Source organism: Euphorbia lathyris, chromosome 9, assembly GCF_963576675.1.
Source record: "Euphorbia lathyris chromosome 9, ddEupLath1.1, whole genome shotgun sequence".
Lineage (NCBI taxonomy): Eukaryota > Viridiplantae > Streptophyta > Magnoliopsida > Malpighiales > Euphorbiaceae > Euphorbia > Euphorbia lathyris.
In genome coordinates this window covers 46,846,902-46,865,625 of record NC_088918.1, presented here as the reverse complement: position 1 = coordinate 46,865,625, position 18,724 = coordinate 46,846,902, and the positions used below count along the sequence as shown (strand labels likewise).

The window sequence follows — 18,724 nt, the reverse complement described above, 5'->3', positions numbered from 1 at the left end:
GCACGTCCCATATTCATAAACGGTCTACCAAAAATTAGTGGACAGTTAACGTCATATGCAAAGTTAAGTATAACAAACTTGATGGGAAAAATGAATTTATCGAGTTTTACTAAAACATCTTCAATTATACCATATGGCTTCTTAGTGGTTTGATCCGCTAATTGCAAAACCATATTAGTGCGTTTAATGTCTTCTTCTAGACCTAACTTTTTAAATATAGACATTGCATTAAGTTAATACTCGCGCCTAAGTCGCAAAGACAACTTGGGAATTCAATATCTCCCAATTTACAAGGTATGGTGAAACAGCCAGGGTCTTTCAACTTAGTCGGCAAATAACTCGACACAATTGAACTACAATCTTCAGTTAAAACTATGGATGAAATACCTTCCCAACTTATTTTTTTAGAAACCAAATCTTTCAAAAACTTGCCATAGTAGGAATTTGGGTCATTGCATCCATAAACATTAAATTAATATGTACATTTTTAAGTTTATCTAAAAATGTCAAAAGTTGTTTATCATAGTCCTTGTTTCGGACTTTATGTGGAAAAGGCGGTTTTGGTGAAAATACACTTGCATTAGCATCTTTGGACGAACTTTTCGAATTTGCATTCACTTCTTTAGATTTTGTCATCAAATCATTTTCCTGCAAAATGTTAGTAGTATTTCCGGACATTTCCGGACCTAAATAATGTTTTCCCGACCTAAGAGTTATAGCCTTAACTTGCTCTTTAGGATTTTCTTATGTATGGCTATGAAGGCTACCCTCCTTTCAGGATGGAATTGACTTGACAATTTGTCCAATTTGTACTTCCAAATCATGGATGCTAAATGAGTGGTTTTTAAACAATTGATCAAACTTGTTCTCAATACGTTTAAAACCTTCATCATGGTTGTTAATCTTACCACCTATAGCATCTATAAATTTATCAATTTTAGAAGATAGTGTGCCAATAATGTCTCTTGATTGATTTTGATAATTATTAGTTCTACCTTGATTGGCACTGGTATTGTTATTCTCTTTCCAACTAAAATTAGGGTTGTTTCTCCATCCGAGATTATAGGTATTCGAATACGGGTTATTGATTTGATTCTGTCCTTGGACAAAATTTATCTGTTCTACCTCATTCGTACCACTACAATCCATATCAACTTGGATGGGGTTTCCATTAATATCGCACGGTGTCATAAACTTGTCAATTTTATGCGAAAGCACAGAAAATTGGGCTTCTAACATCGCAATAGGGTCAAGATTAACTATACCTTTAATAGATGACGAAGTTGAGGACGATGATTTTGGAGTAACCGGTGTATGTGCACGTTCGGCAGGCCACATGCTACTGTTAATTGCCATTTCCTCTAAAAGTTCTTTTGCTTCAGCAGACGTCTTCTTCATAAATAACCCTCCCGATATAGCATCTAGTGAACCTCTTGTTGTGGGATTTATACCATTATAAAAGGTTTGCATTAAAAGTTCATCGGGTAAATGGTGGTGTGGGCATAAACATTGAAGTTCTTTGAAGCGTTCCCATGCTTCATACATGGTCATTTCCATTTTGTGTAAATGACATAAGTTCTTTTATAATTTTTGTTGTTTTGGTTAGGGGAAAATATTTGGATAAAAATGCTTGGACTAATTGGTTCCAAGTTTGGAATGTTCCGGCCGGCATAGAATTCAACCAAACTTTAGCCCTGTCCTTCAAAGTGAAAGGAAAAAGGCGAAGTTTGACTGCTTCGGCAGAAACGTCCGTAATTTTAAAGGTGTCACAAATCTCAAGAAAGTTAGTCAAATGGGTGTTAGGATTTTCGTTAAGCAATCTGATGTTTTATATTCGATCAATCGAGTTCTCGCAAATAACCAAATATAAATCTAAATTTGCTTAAGTGTACAACAAAGTTTTCATGGAAATAAGATTTGTGTAAAAAGGTTTTTATGAAAACACCAAATAAATTACTTTTAGAATATCGCTAAATCAGACTTAAAATAACAACAGTAAAAATGAATTGCATTGAAAAGATAATTCATTAATTTGTTATGAATCGTCACAAGTTAACAGAGAAGAAGAAGCTTGGATAGCATTTAACTAATTGAGTTCCGGGTTGTCAATCCTTTCCTCAACTTCGTAGGCTTGTCAGACCCTAGGCACTTCCTACACTGGTTCCTCTCGCCGAATCCTCGGAATAGAACCTACTCGGTTTCTATCAAAGTGCAGACTTGACTTAGAACAATACTCGAACTTTAAACGATAATATATGTGTCTTGTATCTAACTAATTGAACAACTTGTATAACAAGTATGCTTTACAAAATCGAAAACTAAAATCTCTAACTCTTTTGCTGAAATACATCCTCTATTTATAGTTGATGAAGAGTCTTGTTGAAGTGTCTGTGTCCGCTGGTGAAGAGTCGTTTCTATCCGGATGAATAGACGTGTCGTTTTGGATTAAAAACATGTAAAATGTTCTCTGCAAACTTGCTGTTTCTGTAGAGATTTAGTAAATCTCGATCGCGTCTTTGGATTGAGGGAGATACAGCACGAGTTCGCGTTTCCATGCCTGGAAAACGCGTGTCGCCGACCGAGATATTGAGAATCTCGGTCGCGACAGAGACTTTTGTCTCTTCCTTAAGTTGATTCCCAAGTCTTCCGACGCGGCCTCTGAATCGTACGTGTCTTTTAACTTGTAAACTTGATTTCTCTCTCGTTTTTACTCCGTTTTAGCTCCTATTTGAATTTTTTCAAATAATTTAGTACCTTGCACAATAGAAACAAATACAGACGTAAAAGTATTCTAAAAGAATATAATTTACATGGTTTTAACACAACTGACGTAATTATTGATGTTATTTTAGGTATATTTTGAGCTTATCAGAGGTCCTGGGGTGTGTGAGAGCAGGATTGGGTATCACATAAAGTAATTGCAGGATAGTTTATGTTAGATTCAGCATTCCTCACTCCTGATAAATGAGAGATATATCCAAATGACCGCTTGTGGTGAATTAACTGAAATCCTTGCAAGGTGATAGAGTTAAGAGTAGAAATGGAGATTTCACTTAACTTATCTTTCAGAGTAAATTCAACATGGACAAGTAAAAACGGACTCTTCGTTATATGTAACATTGACATGTTCCATGGTTATAAGAATTGTTCACATGATATAATTGATGAAGGGTCGAATTATAATGCACCTAATGCGGAAAGGTAAACGTCATTATTCAACCTGGCTTCTTATTTGCACTGGGGGAATGTCTTAGGTTCTCCTAGTAACAGCTCGGAAGTCATTCTGTTATATATATGTTGAAATTAATCAGGATGAATTAATTCCAAAGGATATATATGACTAGTAGCAATAAGAACCTAATGGGTCGCACATGGGACTTGGAACCAGAGGACGAAATTGTGATTTAGTGAGCCGCATAGCATGGGCCGAAATTTGCATTATATTTAGGGATAAATAGTTTAATTAATAATTATAATTAGATTATAATTGTGAATTAAATTATAGAATTATCTTATAATATTAATTAGAGGTTTTATTGTGATTATAACTCTAATTAATTATCCCTAACTTAAATGAATAACTATTTGGATTAGAGTTATTATCTAAATATATTTAGATATTATTAAGATAATAATAAGTATTTATTTAATTATCTAATTAGCAATTCTATTCCGAATAGGATTATAATTAATTAATTATCTAATGCAACTAGGGTTAGGATTTGAGAAGTCTATAAATAGACTCTCTCCCGCAGGAATTTCGGCCAATTCAATACTGGAGGCTAGGAATTGTTCTGAAATCATCCCGGCTAAATAACTCTCTTCCTTACTCTCTCTTTGATCTCGTGTCGATTCCTTTAGAGGCACTCAATTAAGATTGCTATTCATTTGTTGATTACTAATAGCTTTTCTTTTCTGTGTTGGTCATTGCTCGTGACTCACGGATTAAGAGTTGTGGTCACTTCGTTTGCAACTGTCGATAGTTCGTCAAATAAGGTATTTCATTCTATCCCTCTTTGTATGAAATAACAATTAACAGATTGGAAAAGGGAAATAGATAAAATTTTATTATTCCGTTGTGCCTAGGCTTGTTTATTTTCCTTCAATACAATGATACAATGTTCTATTTATAGTTTTGGAGGTGAGAAACATGAGATTTTTTAGGGACTGTGCGAACAGCCCCGAGCTATCTTGGAGCTGCTCGCACAGCCCCGTCTTGTCGCAAAAAGGTTGCTGTTTGCAGCCCCATCGATGGCTTTCCGCAATGGACAGCCATCGGGTCGCGGGCCTTAAGGTTCATGGTGTGTATTTTTTGGACCGGGTTAGTTGTTTTGGATTTTTGAAAAATTGTTTAAATTTAACCCGAGATCAAATCTGCACTAAATTAAAAGTTTTTGGACTGAATTTTTTTTTTAACTTTTAATTAAAAATTCATAGGTTAAATTGTTTAGTTTAAATGAATTTTGATTGACATGCATTTTATTTATTTCGATTATAATATATAGTTTTATTTTATATATTAAATAAAATTGTGTTAATTGTGAAATTAGTTCAATGGACCGGGTATTAAACTGGCTTAAATTTTAAAAGTGATGACAACCCAATTTTTATTGGTAGCAGAATTGATAATTCTGCATAAGTAGACCTTCACAGACCTCAATCATTAATTGGTAAAATTAAACGGTTTCACCCTAAAGAATTTGGTTTAACTAAAAGGTTAAGTATGTATGGATTTGTCATGATCGTGCATTTTATTCATTTGGCTAACCCTGCATCAATGTGTTTATTTCATAGAATTCTATAGGCCCAATTTGAAGTTCGGGTGTAATTTAATTTAATTTGTTAAATATGACCTACGTGTCATTATTATTTTGTAAATTAGATTAAGCTTTTTATTTCAATTGAAATTGTAATTTGAAGCCCATGAATGAAGTCCGGATGAGCCAATGTCTATGGTGGAAGCCTAGAAGTAACCGGACAAGCCCAATATGATTAGGGGTAAAATTGCACCATTTTAGACATTATGAGTAAAATGCTTCCTAGCCTTAAACGTTAGGGGTATTTTTGCAACTTATCCCTTATGTTGAAGAAAAAGGAAAAAGAAAAACATAAAATAAGAAATCTAATATGTTATATCATTTCAAAATAGGGTAAACGATGAATCCTATTTGACTACAGGCTCTAACACAAAAACTACCAAAAGTTTGACAAAAATAAATGTTAGGAATTCAGAGATTCATAAATTGTTTGCCATGAGAAATATTTCAAGATATTCCAAACTTTTTTTTTTTCGGTATTGCTATTTTAGCATATGTTATCTTTATCCTTGTATTTAGTCAAAACCCCTAAAAGCTTTTCCCTACTCGAAAAACATTAGGATCCATGTACAAAGAAACTTACAAAACAAAAGCTGACAAGAAACATCTTTTCCCGATGGTCTTTGTGATGGTCTCTTGCCATGTATCTTCCTCCTTGAAACGTTCAACCTGATACAGGTCAAAATAAGTTATAACCCTAGAAAGAAGCAACTTAGAAACTAGTACGGGGTGAAAGTAAAACATACATACAGTGTCCAAAATGTTATCTCCAGATTTGACCCCTCCGATTACATATATACAACCATCAACAACAGCAGCAGCAGAATACCCTCTAGACTTCTTCATCTCCTCTCCATTCACCCACTGGTCCATTCGCGGATCATATATTTCAGTGCTTGCAACCATTCCATTTCCATCAAAACCACCCAAAGCATACCTACCATACATACCAAAATAACAGTGTTAACTGCTTTAAATTAACACCGTTGAATATTTGAATGAATATTTTAAATTTTAGGAATTTTCTTACAATTTTTCATTCAGAACAACCAACGAATGGCAACCCCTTGTTATCTTCATGCTTGCAATTTTGGCCCAAGAATGTCCTCTGGGGTCAAATCTTTCAGCAGACCTGGCACCACAAAAATTTCAATGACACACTTCAAGTTGATAACATCAAGTAGACATTCCATAAGGAAGCCTGTTCCTAATACGTTCCAATCATAGGAAATCTTTACATCATGTTGAAATCCCCCAACAGTAATTATATAAAAGCGAATGAATATTTCGAAAACTTGACCTCTTTTTGCTTAATCATAGTTCAATTATCATTAATCGAATGAATCTGATAATGCAAGCCCAAAACACACAAGTAGAAACGAACTTGACCCATCTTGATCTTCTTAGTATTTGTAACTGCACATATTTAGTTGGCATATTATGTCTGACAGATGCATACATATTATCTCTAATCAGAACACAATCATTTCTTTGGTTAAGACACTAAAATATCCAAGGCATGAATTGAAAAGGAAACATTAAGCTTTTTCACCTTTCTTATCTTTACACATCAAGTATGGCATCTCCTCCAAAAAAGCCAAGCCAAGATGGAAGGTCTAACACGGCGTGTAACATTAACCACACGCCGTGTGAGTAGGGTGATGAATGAAGGAGCGCATGAAGATTGATCCACACGGCGTGTGGATGGCTTGCTGAAACTCTTGGAACTTCTGTGATAATTCACAAGGCGTGTGATTTTCGTCACACGCGTGTGACCATTTTTAGAAGACCATCGAAAATTATGCCTACGGCTGTGCGAGCTGCTTGAACTTTCTTAGCCACACGTCGTGTCAGAAACACCACACGTCGTGTCAGAAACACCACACGTCGTGTGGGATTGCTTCTTCGCCAAGGAGACAAACATGCCATAACCCTATTTCATTCTATTTACTGTTTTGTCATTTTGTTATTACTGTTTTGCCATTAAGGTTTATTTACTGTTTTGCCATTTATCCTTTCTATCCCACCTTACCCCTACTTTATTAGTCATGAGGTGTAACCCTAGTGAGGACTTTATGGTCTTTTGTCTTTATTTTAAGGGATGTATTTAAATCTCAAGTTTTGTAAGAATACTTAACTTTTAATCAATCAATCACAAATCTCTTTGAGAGTAAAGTTTCATACCTCTATCTATTTGGGATTCACTCCTAGTTTTAGCTAGTAAAGAACCTCTTTGTTAATTTAAAATCAAAATCAACACTATCGTCCTTAATCCGTATCATTTGGTATCGGAGTCAATCGTTTCCCTAACCCCGAGACTTCTTTTGGCAATGGTTCAACCGAGGCTACTGGAAGAATCAATGGAATCCGCCGACAATAGATTCGAAGAACTTAAGAGAGCTCATCATGGAGCATAGTCGGATTCAAATGGACGAGCAAAGACGTTTCGAAGAGCAAATACAAGCCTCTGTAGAAACTTCGAGCTAGAGGTGCAGGCTACAAACCAACAACCCATCGGAGGTCCTAAACGAAGGAATGAGGAAATTCCTATACCCCAACCACAAAGGCAACCCACACCACCACGTTCACCACCACCAAGGCAGAATATAGCACCACAACATCCACATCAAGCGAGCCCTAGAGCTCACGAGGTAAGGAGACTAAACTATGTTATCGTGCATAATGAAGATAGCAATAGTGATGATTTTGGGCATGCTAGATATGGTAGAAATGTTGAAAATATTGATAATGTTGGTGTAGTTGGTAATAGACATGTGGATATTGTTGGGGGAAACTCGTATCTTGATAGTGAGCATGCTGGGTGGAGATGTTGGAAACTTCGATCGGGATGACCCCTTCGAGTTTAAAATTGACTTGCCTTCATTCGGGGGTGAGATGGATATAGAGGGGCTCCTAGATTGGTTGTCCAAAGTGGAGAGATTATTTGAATATGATGAACGGAAAGTCAAATTAATAGCCTATCAATTGAAGGGAGAAGCTTCAATTTGGTGGGATCAATAAGGGAGGAAAGAAGAATAGGGGGAAGGGAGCCGATTAGATTTTGGCTTCAGATGAAGGCGATGTTGAGGGAGCGGTTTCTACCGCCGCACTATGAACAATATATTTATAGCTCATATCATGGATGCTCGCAAGGTGCTAAAATGTCCATGAGTATACCTTTGAATTCTTGCGACTTTCGACAAAGGCAAACTTGTCAGAAACCGAAAGTCAAAAGACTTCTAGGCTATGATGCACGGAAACAGAAACAAAATGGAAACAGGGAAACGCAAATTCTAAAGAACATAGGAAACAGAAACGTGGGAGAAACGTGTAAATATTAAAAATACAGGATCATATTTATAAATATTAAAAAAATATAATAAACATAAAAATAATACTAAATTATAATTACATAAAATAAGTATTGATAAAACATAAAAGATAAAGAATTTTTATATCAATTACCATTACAACATTCTAGAATAAATTATTTTTATATCAATTAAAAAAACTTCCAGAAGCCTCCTCTCAACTAACATTCGAGATACATAGAAGAAAAAACAGAGAAGAAGAGAAATCGCCATGAAGAAGTAGAAGAAATCAAACCACTATCAGTATCTAAGTTCACAACCAAGACCAAACTCAAAGAAATCAACACAGATCAGACTCAAAGAAGAAGAAATCGGCAGACTCTAAGGAAGAAGAAATCAGAGATACTTGGTTTTTTCTCAAGTCTGAAGATGGTTTTAATCTCAAAAAATTCAGTAATTGGAGAAATGGTGGTAAGCGGTTTATATAGAATTAGATTTCTGACTTTCGAAATCAACTAAACATTTCCTCAGAATCTCAATCGATTTCAGTTTTTCTTTTCCTCAGAATCTCAATCGGTATGAACCGTTTTGAGTTTACACATTGAGTCGCTTTCATATTTTCTGTATTTATAGAAGCGTGCCCGGAAACGTTTCATTTCCATTTTCGGGCGTTTCCGTTTCCCACATCTTGTGGAAACATTGAAACATAGGTTGAAGAACGTTTCCGTGCTTCACAACTTCTAGGTATTTTGAGGGATTACGGTACAACATCCAAGACAGAATTGGTAAGCAAATAGTCATTCGGGTGCAAGACGCTTGGAATTTAGCTCTCAAGGCCGAGTCACAGTTGAGTGAGAAGATCCAGGATAGTTATCGGAGGTCCGGGGTGATAGTCTGTTTGTGGGAAGAGAAGCATGAAAGACGGTTGATAAGGGCAAACAAGTTGCTAGTGCTAATGGAGTGAACTTTTATTGCGTTAAAACCATCGATGGGGATCGTGAGTATAGAGGAGCACCACCGCCTCCTAGGGGCAACAACCCCTACGCCAAGTCGGCACCATTCAAGTGTTTCCATTGTAATGAATCGGGACACCGCTCAAAAGAATGCCCTAAGAGGAGAAGTGCCAATGTAGCGGAGCGGTATGAAGATGATTATGAAGAGAATGATGGTGAGGATGATGGGGAGTATGATGATGCTCATGTTATTATCGTTGTTAGACGATTGTTGGTCTCGAACCGAGTTGAGAAGGACCTATGGCACCAACTATTCCGTACCCGTTGTCTAGTACAAGGGGAGAATTGTAACGTCATCATGGATAGTGGGAGCCAAGAAAATATCATTAGTGATGTCGCGGTTCAAAAGTTCCGCTTTATTGTGGAAGCACATCCTAGTCCCTATAGTGTGGGACAGATCAAAAGCATGTTGAGGGTAACCCAATGGTGCAAGATGCCAATTGTCATCGGCGAGTATCAAAACGAGATCTATTGCGATGTGGTGGATATGGCTGCTTGCCACCTACTCTTGGGGAGGCCATGGCAATTTGATAAGGATGCTCCCCATGTCGGAAAGAAGAACACCTATAGGTTCGTGAAGGATGGGGTGAGGTACGTGCTTACACCCATGGTGGGAGAACCAAATCGAAAAAGAAAGCTACACTAATCGGTTGCTACTCACAAGGCATTCATCAATGAATGTGAGGAGAATCAAATGGTTTATATGGTGATGGTAAAAGCAAGTGGAAAGCCAAATATAGAGAAAGAGAGAGGTGTCAGAAGAGGTGAAACGTATGCTTGAGGTGTACAAAGACTTGTTTCCCGAAGAGTTACCTTATGGGCTACTGCCTCTACGAGACATCCAACATCATATTGACTTGGTACCCGAAACTAGCCTACCGAGTCTTCCACACTATTGGATGAGCCTTAAGTAGAGTGAAGTCATGAGGGAAAAGGTTGAAGAACTTATGGAGATGGGGTATGTGAAGGAGAGCATGAGTCTTTGTGCAGCTTCGGCCTTACTCACACCAAAGAAGGATGGATCTTGGCATATGTGCGTTGATAACTGGGCTATCAACAAGATCACCATTCGGTATAAGTTCTGTATACCTAGACTCGATGACATGCTTGATCAACTTAGCAGGTTTAAGGTTTTCTTGAAGATTGACTTGAGGAGTGACTACCACCAAATTCGTATTCAGGCCAGTGATGAGTAGAAGACCACTTTCAAGACCCAAGATGGGCCATATGAATGGTTACTGATGCCGTTTAGAATGACCAATGCTCCAAGTATTTTCATGAGGCTAATGAATCAAATGCTCCTTCCCGTGATTGGGAAATTTGTGGTAGTCTCTTTTGATGACATTCTTATTCATAGCTAAATATTAGAAGAGCATGTGAAGCATTTGAGAGTGGTGTTAGATTTGTTGAGGAAGCATCAACTATACGCCAATGCAAAGAAGTGTGACTTCGTGATGGAGAGTTTGATCTTCCTTGGGTACGTAATGGGTGGAGACGGAATACGGGTGGATGAAGAGAAGGTTAGGGCTACTCGGGAATAGCCAACACCGAAGAATGTGGGGGATATTTGTAGCTTCCACGGGCTTACAACATTTTATAAGCATCAACTATACGCCAATGCAAAGAAGTGTGACTTCATGGTGGAGAGTTTGATCTTCCTTGGGTACGTAATGGGTGGAGACGGAATACGGGTGGATGAAGAGAAGGTTAGGGCTACTCGGGAATAGCCAACACCGGAGAATGTGGATGAAGAGAAGGTTAGGGCTACTCGGGAATACGCCACTGTAGCACCCTTGATCGAATGCTTAAAGAAGGGGGGTGTATTCAAGTGAGGTTAAAAGCAAGAAAATAATTTCGCCTTGATCAATGAGAAGTTAAGCACGGCTCCGGTGTTAGCTTTTCCCAATTTTAATAAACTGTTTGAAGTTTAATGTGATGCAAGTGGAGTTGGAGTCGGCAGAGTATTGATGCAAGAGAGGAGGCTGATATCATATTTTAGTGAGATGTTGTGCGACTCGAGGCAAAAATGGGCTACATACGACAAAGAGTTCTATACGGTTGTTCGGGCTCTACCTTGTGGGAAAAGAGTTCATCGTCTACACCGATCACCACGCCTTTAAGTACTTCGGAAGTCAGAAGCAACTTAGGAGCTCCATGCATGCGAGATGGTCCGCCTTTGTGGATAAGTTCCCCTACAAACTTATTCATAAGGTTGGACAATAAAACAAAGTAGCGAATGCTCTAAGCCGAAGGGTGAGACTCCTAAAGACGACTGTTGAAGTAGACTGTTTTAAGCACGTGAAGGGGGTACAAAGAGGATCCGGACTTCGAGATCATTTGGGAAAATTGTAAAGGTCAACCCGGGGATGGAAAGTATCACCTACTTGATGAGTATCTCATGTGAGGCAACCAACTGTGTTTACCATGCACCTCCATCCGGAAGAAAGTGATCTGAGATCTCATTGCGCCTAGGGGCCACTTTGGGCAAGACAAGACATACAAAGTGATTAGTTCCCAGTATTTTTGGCCAAGGATAAGAAAGGATGTGGCCTACCATATAGAGCGTTGTTACAAGTGCGAACTTCCAAGAGGCACTCTACTAATTCGGGGTTGCACATGCCAATATCGGTTCCGGACTCCGTATGGAAGGACTTGTCAATGGGCTTTGTGTTGGGTCTCTTAAGGACACAACAGGGCATGGATTCTATCTTTATGGTGGTGGATCAATTCTCCAAGATGGCACATTTCATTCCGTGCCGAAAAACCAATGATGCCACGGCTATTGCTAAACTATTCTTTCGAGAAGTAGTAAGATTGAATGTCGTTCCAAAGAGTATTGTTTCGAATAGAGATACAAAGTTCCTATGCCATTTTTGGCGTACCTTGTGGACTCTATTCGACACTACCTTGAAGTTTAGCGCAACCGCCCACCCACAGACCGACGGACAAACCGAGGTAGTCAACCGTACTTTGAGAAACCTCTTGAGGAGGAAATGTATGGACAAACCAAGGATGTGGGACTTGGTATTGGCTCAAGCTAATGGAGCCATACATTCGGCCACGAGGAAGTCACCTTTTGAAGTGGTATATACAAAGACTCTCAACCATACTCAAGACATTGTAGACCTCCCAAAGAGCGACAAAAATAATGTAACCACCCACAACCTTGCTAACGAATACTAAAAAAATGCACTTGGAGGTGAAGGAAACCCTTGAAGAGCAGAACAAGAAGTTGGAGAACAAGAAGTTGGAAGCAAAGGTTGATGAACACCGAAGGGACCTCCAATTTGAAGTTGGGGATGAGGTGATGGTACACCTAAGCAAGGAGAGGCTCGCTAACGCACCAAGTAGCAAGCTTTGGCTAAGAAAGTATGATCCGTATAAGGTAACCAAGAAGGTTAATGCAAATGTCTATCATGTGGCTCTCCCCAATTGGCTAGGCAAGATGTCAACGTCCTTCAACGTACGTGATATAAGCCCATGGAAGTCGATCTCTTGAGTTTACTAAGGACGAGTCGGGGTCCAACTCCTTTAAAGAAGGGGAGAATGATGCGGGCATCTCCTCCAAAAAGCCAAGCCAAGATGGAAGAACGTGTAACATCAGCCACACGCCGTGTGAGTAGGGTGCTAACGAAGGAGGGCATGAAGATTGATCCACACGGCGTATGGATGGCTTTCTAAAACTCTTGGAACTTTTGTGATAATTCACACAGCGTGTGGCTTTCCTCACACGTCGTGTAACCATTTTGAGTAGACCATCGAAGACTATTCCTACAGTCGTGCAAGCTCCTTGAACTTTCTTAGCCACGAGGCGTGTCAAAAACACCACATTTTGTGTGAGATTGCTTCTTAGCCAAGGAAACAAACCTGTCATAACTCTATTTCATTCTATTTACTGTTTTGCCATTCTATTATTACTGATTTGCAAGGTTTATTTACTTCTTTGCCATTTATCCTTTCTACCCCGCCTTACCCCTACTTCATTAGTTATGAGATGTAGCTCTCGTGAAGGCTTTTTTGGTCTTTTGTCTTTATTTTATGAGAGGTATTTAAACCCCAAATTTTGTAAGGATGCTTAACATTTAATCAATCAATCATAAATCTCTTTGAGAGCAAGGTTTTATACTTCTATTTGGATCCACTCCTAATTTTAGCCAGTAAAGAACCTCTTTGTTGATTTAAGATAAAAATCAACACTATCGTCCTTAATTTATATCAATACTTGTACATGTTAGCATGTGTGCAGGGTTATCATGTTTGCATCACATACCAACAACATAAGGATCTAGTATGCAAAACAAATATGAGCAGCTCTGTCTTACTTCAAATAATCGCTTCCATCAAATCCCCCAGTAGCATATAGCACTCCATTATGTTCCACAGCAGCAAGCGCAAATCGCTGGAAAAAAATTAAAGAAAAAGGAATTAGACCAATGGAATAGATTTTTATCAGATTTATCAAACTAATTGTTCCATTTAGACATTGCACGTGGAATCAATTAGACATCTCGAAAAAAATTTAAAACCACGAAAGTAGTAGAAATTTAAAAGGCAAAAAACCATGGAAGAAAAATATTTTTTGTATGTTATAACTAAATCCACAATGAACATGTCCTTGTCAGACATTTTCCCATCATTAAGTAAATCAAAGTCATTTCATGATCGCTATAAACTGAATGCTTTGAAAGCTGTGGAGCAACTCTGTTGCACGAGTTCGTTTCTGTTTTCTAAGAGTTACATATTATTGGCGCAACTTGATTCTGAGAAGACATACTTCCTAACATGTTTTGGTTATGTTAACAATTTAACAAGTATGATTTTCTTTTTTCTCTATCGAAGTGAAAATGATTAGCTGCCCTATGCCCAAATTGAAGCATTAAACACCAGAGTTGCACGATTGGGGATTGAGGAAAACCAAAAACTTATTAGCACTAATTCCTAGATGTAAATTAGATGGCGTATCAAATTATCTCCAGCACAATAATAGAAATGCCACTATAAGTTATGATATAGAGGTTGCAGTATCCTCATTAAAATCACACTTTGACGCAATGAGCTCAAGACACAAAAACTATTTTCTATCATTTTATCAACAAATATTACTGAACACCCATGGCAAACATATTAGTTATTGTTGTCCACAATTTACCCTCAAATTATAAATACACAATGGTCTAAGATACTATTCTTTATTGTCCGACTAGATGCACACGCAGTAAGCAAGGAAATAACTGTACCTTTTGTAGCATTGATCTTGTTGGAATCCATCGCCCAAGATCTAAATCAAGCATTTCAACTTCTGAAAAGCACTCAGACCCATTCCCACCACCAATTGCAAATATTTTTCCATCTAATGTTGCACTGCCTAAGCTCCCCTTTTTCCCAGTCAAGGAAGGCCGAAAAGACCACTGATCAGTAGCTGGATTATACGATTCAACTTCAAGAACCACAATAGAAATGTTAGACAAGCAGATTTTAAGATTGAAAAGGTAGAAAAATATACGGAAAACAAATGCAAGTATCTTAAAAGTCCTGAGAGCCAATACCTGAATCATACCACAAATTGCCTTCACCACCACCAAAAACATAAAACTCGCCATTAAGTCGTGCAGTGGAAGTATATGACCGCACATTGCTCATTGGCCTCAAAGACTTTGAAGCATCATGCAAAGGAGAATATAAATCCAAAGCAGATAACCATGATTCACCATCATATCCCCCAACCAAATATATGGACTTGGTAGGATCTAGAACCAGATCATCTAGAATCTCATTTTCAGAATTTGTATCTTTAGATACTTCCAAGGGAAAACTGGACACCGACTCCAATAGTGCACACCGATCTTTCAGCTGCTGAATTTGTTCCTCAGCCTTGACCTGGAATGCCACATGCATCAAATAATATCAAGCACAAAAGTACAAACATATTTTTGCACAGTTTAAAATAAATATTAACTTATATTTGGAGGATGGGTGTAGGAATATTGTCAAGAATATAAAACAAATCAGACCTAGATATAACTAGTGCATACATAACACTGTTAATGTTTTCTGCCCCTTTTTCCTTTTCATTCTTCATTTTTGGCTTGATATCTTTATTTACAAAAATACTGTGTTTTCTTTATGTTTCACTCCCACCATTTTTGAGTGTCAAGATGAGGTTTGTGCATAACCATCTTGGATTCATTTTATGCATATTAAACAAACCACTGCACCACTCAATGCTATAAGTGTTGGATCAAGTGGGGAATAATGGCCATACCAAATATAAATAGTTAAAATGGGCTGCATAACAGATACTTGACATTCATCAACATGTGGCAATCATAAAAAGATATTATCAACATTGATAGAGACAGAGTTATCCATCTAGTTCCAGATCTGTACTTCTGTAGTTTTCTTACGTACAAGAACTTAATGAATTGCTTTCTTATTCCATTTCCTCTTCCAGATGTGCCAAAAAGTATCAAGTTGACTTTCATATACTACTGGTTAGAGTTTAGCTACTGTAGGGTTCATTTCAATTGATCAATTTTCCTTAATTATAATCATCACCAATTACTTATGCATAGAATGTATATTTTGTTCACGTATCTTCCAGAAGTAGCCATCCACATACAAAAATCTCTACACATTCTTTATTGACAATCATGTAGTAATGCACATATTTCATCCCAAAATACACCCAACCAGAGATTTCCTCTTTCAAAAGCAACAGAAAACTAAATTGTTATAATATCCTTTAAAGCACATGAAAATTGAAGAAAGGACACGAGGAAAATAGTACCAGCGTTTCCTCCAAAAAGAACATCTTCGTAGATTGTTCATTTTTAAAAGCTTTAAGCTCCTCCATCCCCTGAACCAACTATATATATGAAGAAAAGGACAGAATGAGCAGCGTTATCCAAGAGAACAAATAAAAAGTACATGAGCCATAGATATCATGTCTCCACTACCTGATCTATAATGGACTGACAACGAGATGAGGTACAAGGACTCTCATCATTATTCTCCTCTGAGCCTATTTGTTCCTTTGTAGAGCCTTTCACCTCAAGGCACACATCATTAAGCATAGAAGAATCTTTTGTTGAATGGTGGAGATCCAATTTATTTGGTTCCAACGGGTTTTCTGGACACTTGTTCTTGTCATCTAAACAAGACGCAGCACTCATTGGATCTGATTGGTACCTTGATTTGTTTTCAGAGCCTTCATCACCTCTTCTTCCAGGCAAAGAAAGTGGTTTGTATACGGTTCTCGTCTTTACTTTATTAGTAAGTAGAGAAGAACCCGAAACATCTACTGATGATGTTAATAATGTCAGCAGCTTGCTGGTCTGTGCATGATCTAACTCAAACCAAAAATGGTTACGATAGTAGTAGTTGTCTATGATTATTGATTTAAATCTCTCTTCAGGCAGTGGATGGCATAGTAGACGGACACGTATTAGAACCTTATAAAAAGAAGCAGAACATCAATATAATTGTCTTCTCTTGATCTTAGACCATCAATTCCGACATATAATCATGACTGAAGAACTTAGACCACTAACAGAAAAACTTCATATAATACCTGTGCAGGATAAATGGTTTTTTGTGAACCATCAGTTGTCCAACCATATGGGTCAATATTCATCCGACCAGAACTAGCAGCTTCAAATATTCCATGAAGCTTCCTATCACTATAGTTGAAAAGAAAAAGCGGCATGCCAGGATCAATATTTTTTACGTAAGAATAATGCTGAGCTGGTAAGCCTGCACATGTTCAAGTAAAAGAAATTCCAGGACCGGACGACAAGATAACAGTCAAATAGAACTAAACTCAGAATGAAAAGCAGATGACTGACCAAAGAGTTGTTTAGAGATGCATTCGTGCATGGTGTTGTTGTTGCAGCCAAATATGACACCTCCAAGTTGGTTCTTGTTCAAATTTCTATGAGATGATGTGCTGCTCATAGATCCACTTCCTTTGATTGTCCAAGTGTTAGTTTGTCCTCAGCCCCCTGTGTATAATCATATGAAACTAAAACCATTCATTATATTGAGATGAAAGTAATCCATGAATAAAAAAATGCAGAAGTCAAACATCTGGCATACTGAAGCCAGGTGCTGCAGGAAGAAAACGGATGCAAATAAAATTAGGATAACCATATCCATTACTCATTCCAAAAGTTTATGATCGTTGATTCTCAAGAACGAGAAAAAAAAAAGGACTTAATGACAAAAAATTATCTTTCAGAGAGATCATTTCGAAATGCAGTTCAAAACTCAAGTACAAACCCATATAAGGAATATACCTTCAAGTTTCATGTCTAATAGGTAAAAGGGAAAATACTTGTGAACAAAGCACAAACTCATACATTTAACTTAACCTCCAAAACAAGTACGACAGCGTTCTTGCAATTAGTTCCTCTCAAAAAGCAAAAACGCGGCAACCCAAATTTAAAAAACGGAATCCAAAAGATCCTGTATCATCAACTAATATTAGAATAGCAATGTTTTGAACACGCACCGACAAAGAAACAAGAAAATGACGGTAGTCATTGCTAACTCATATTCGAAATTATACTCATTCTTGATAAAATTCGAAGGATATAAAACGCAATCACTCATTGCAAGGAAAAACAGAAAACAGAACACAAAATTACCATAGAAAACCATCAAATCCTCTACAAAAACCCTAACAACCCCAAAAGGAAACAGAGTTGGAGGAAAGAAAACAAAAAGAAAAAGCAGCAAGAGGCATTTTGATGATGAAAAAGAACGGGAAATAACAATCAGAGAGAAAGTTGCAGAAGAAGTATGCGAATAAGGGGGAGAAAATCGTACCGGCGTAAGAATTGAAGGGGGGGAAATTGCGGAGAGTAAAGGCTACATATACCAGAAAACCAAAGAGATAGAACTAAGAAAAAGCAAGCAAAGAATAGAGAGAGTGTCTCCGAAAGGAGTTCTTATACTAGGCGCTTTCTTTTTCTTATTTTTATGTAATTAATGTAAAACTTCTTTTTGTAAGAATATGATTATATCATTAATTTCCATATTCATTTATACGGGCAATATATATTGCTAAACAATATCTATCCATATCCATATCCATACTATACTTATATAATAGAGAATTTACAAGAAATGTTTTAGAATTTTTTTTTATTTAGTTGGCATTATAGGAAAAAAATAAATTTTTAAAAGTTAAATATAAAAATAAATGAGTTAATGAAATTTTATTATCTCTCTATCATAAGTATTATATTAACACATTATTTATTATCAATTATTAGCCAATTAATTAAAGTAATAAAAAAGTATGAGTTACAAGAAGATGAAAAAACACTAAGCGAAGGAAATTCAAAAGTCACAAATAAACCTATATAAAGCATGAGATATAGAGATATAGTATTTCATCATTATATTCATTGGCCACCGAAAATCAAAGACCTCCTTTAATTTTGATTATTTATTAGTTTTGTTCTTACTTCAAATAATATAGTTTTATAATTTTTTTCTTACTTCATTAAGAGATTCAGATCTATCTATATACTTAAAGCAGCTTACAAACTGCTGACTTGGAATTTTCTCAATTTTTTGA

At 37.0% G+C, this 18,724-nt stretch overlaps 1 protein-coding gene and 1 non-coding gene across 6 annotated transcripts; one reads left to right on the top strand and one right to left on the bottom strand.

Annotated features, from left to right (window-relative positions):
* The first annotated feature begins 1,486 nt into the window (after positions 1-1,486).
* Positions 1,487-1,591, top strand: LOC136207762 (small nucleolar RNA R71). The gene has a single exon (XR_010676890.1). It is a non-coding gene; the product is annotated as a small nucleolar RNA R71 (small nucleolar RNA).
* A 438-nt stretch (positions 1,592-2,029) lies between these two features.
* LOC136205691 (uncharacterized) lies at positions 2,030-18,106 on the bottom strand. 5 transcript variants are annotated; one of them, XM_065996406.1, is made up of 12 exons: positions 17,968-18,100; positions 16,986-17,161; positions 16,712-16,893; positions 16,098-16,592; positions 15,929-16,006; positions 14,688-15,018; positions 14,379-14,578; positions 13,464-13,540; positions 5,848-5,949; positions 5,568-5,754; positions 5,401-5,486; positions 2,032-2,724 (listed from the first exon to the last, which is right to left on the bottom strand). In XM_065996406.1, exons 2-12 carry the CDS (start codon positions 17,092-17,094, stop codon positions 2,718-2,720), a joined length of 1,854 nt encoding a protein of 617 aa, XP_065852478.1. In that variant the 5' UTR covers positions 17,095-17,161; positions 17,968-18,100; the 3' UTR covers positions 2,032-2,717. The 5 variants fall into 5 exon arrangements, with proteins under 5 accessions (XP_065852480.1, XP_065852478.1, XP_065852475.1 ...); XM_065996403.1 differs by having other exon boundaries at positions 2,033-2,724; positions 16,986-17,141; positions 17,968-18,106; XM_065996405.1 differs by lacking the exon at positions 2,032-2,724 and adding an exon at positions 2,733-2,754 and having other exon boundaries at positions 16,986-17,141; positions 17,968-18,106.
* Between the last annotated feature and the right edge of the window lie 618 nt (positions 18,107-18,724).

Excerpts from the sequence above, each read along its gene's own strand:
- LOC136205691 (XM_065996403.1), bottom strand. The coding sequence starts at position 17,094 with ATGAGCAGCACATCATCTCATAGAAATTTGAACAAGAACCAACTTGGA. Across the intron at positions 16,593-16,711 it reads AAACCATTTATCCTGCACAG|GTTCTAATACGTGTCCGTCT; the intron begins GTATTATATGAA and ends TCTTTTTATAAG. Across the intron at positions 5,487-5,567 it reads GAGATAACATTTTGGACACT|GTTGAACGTTTCAAGGAGGA; the intron begins GTATGTATGTTT and ends GACCTGTATCAG.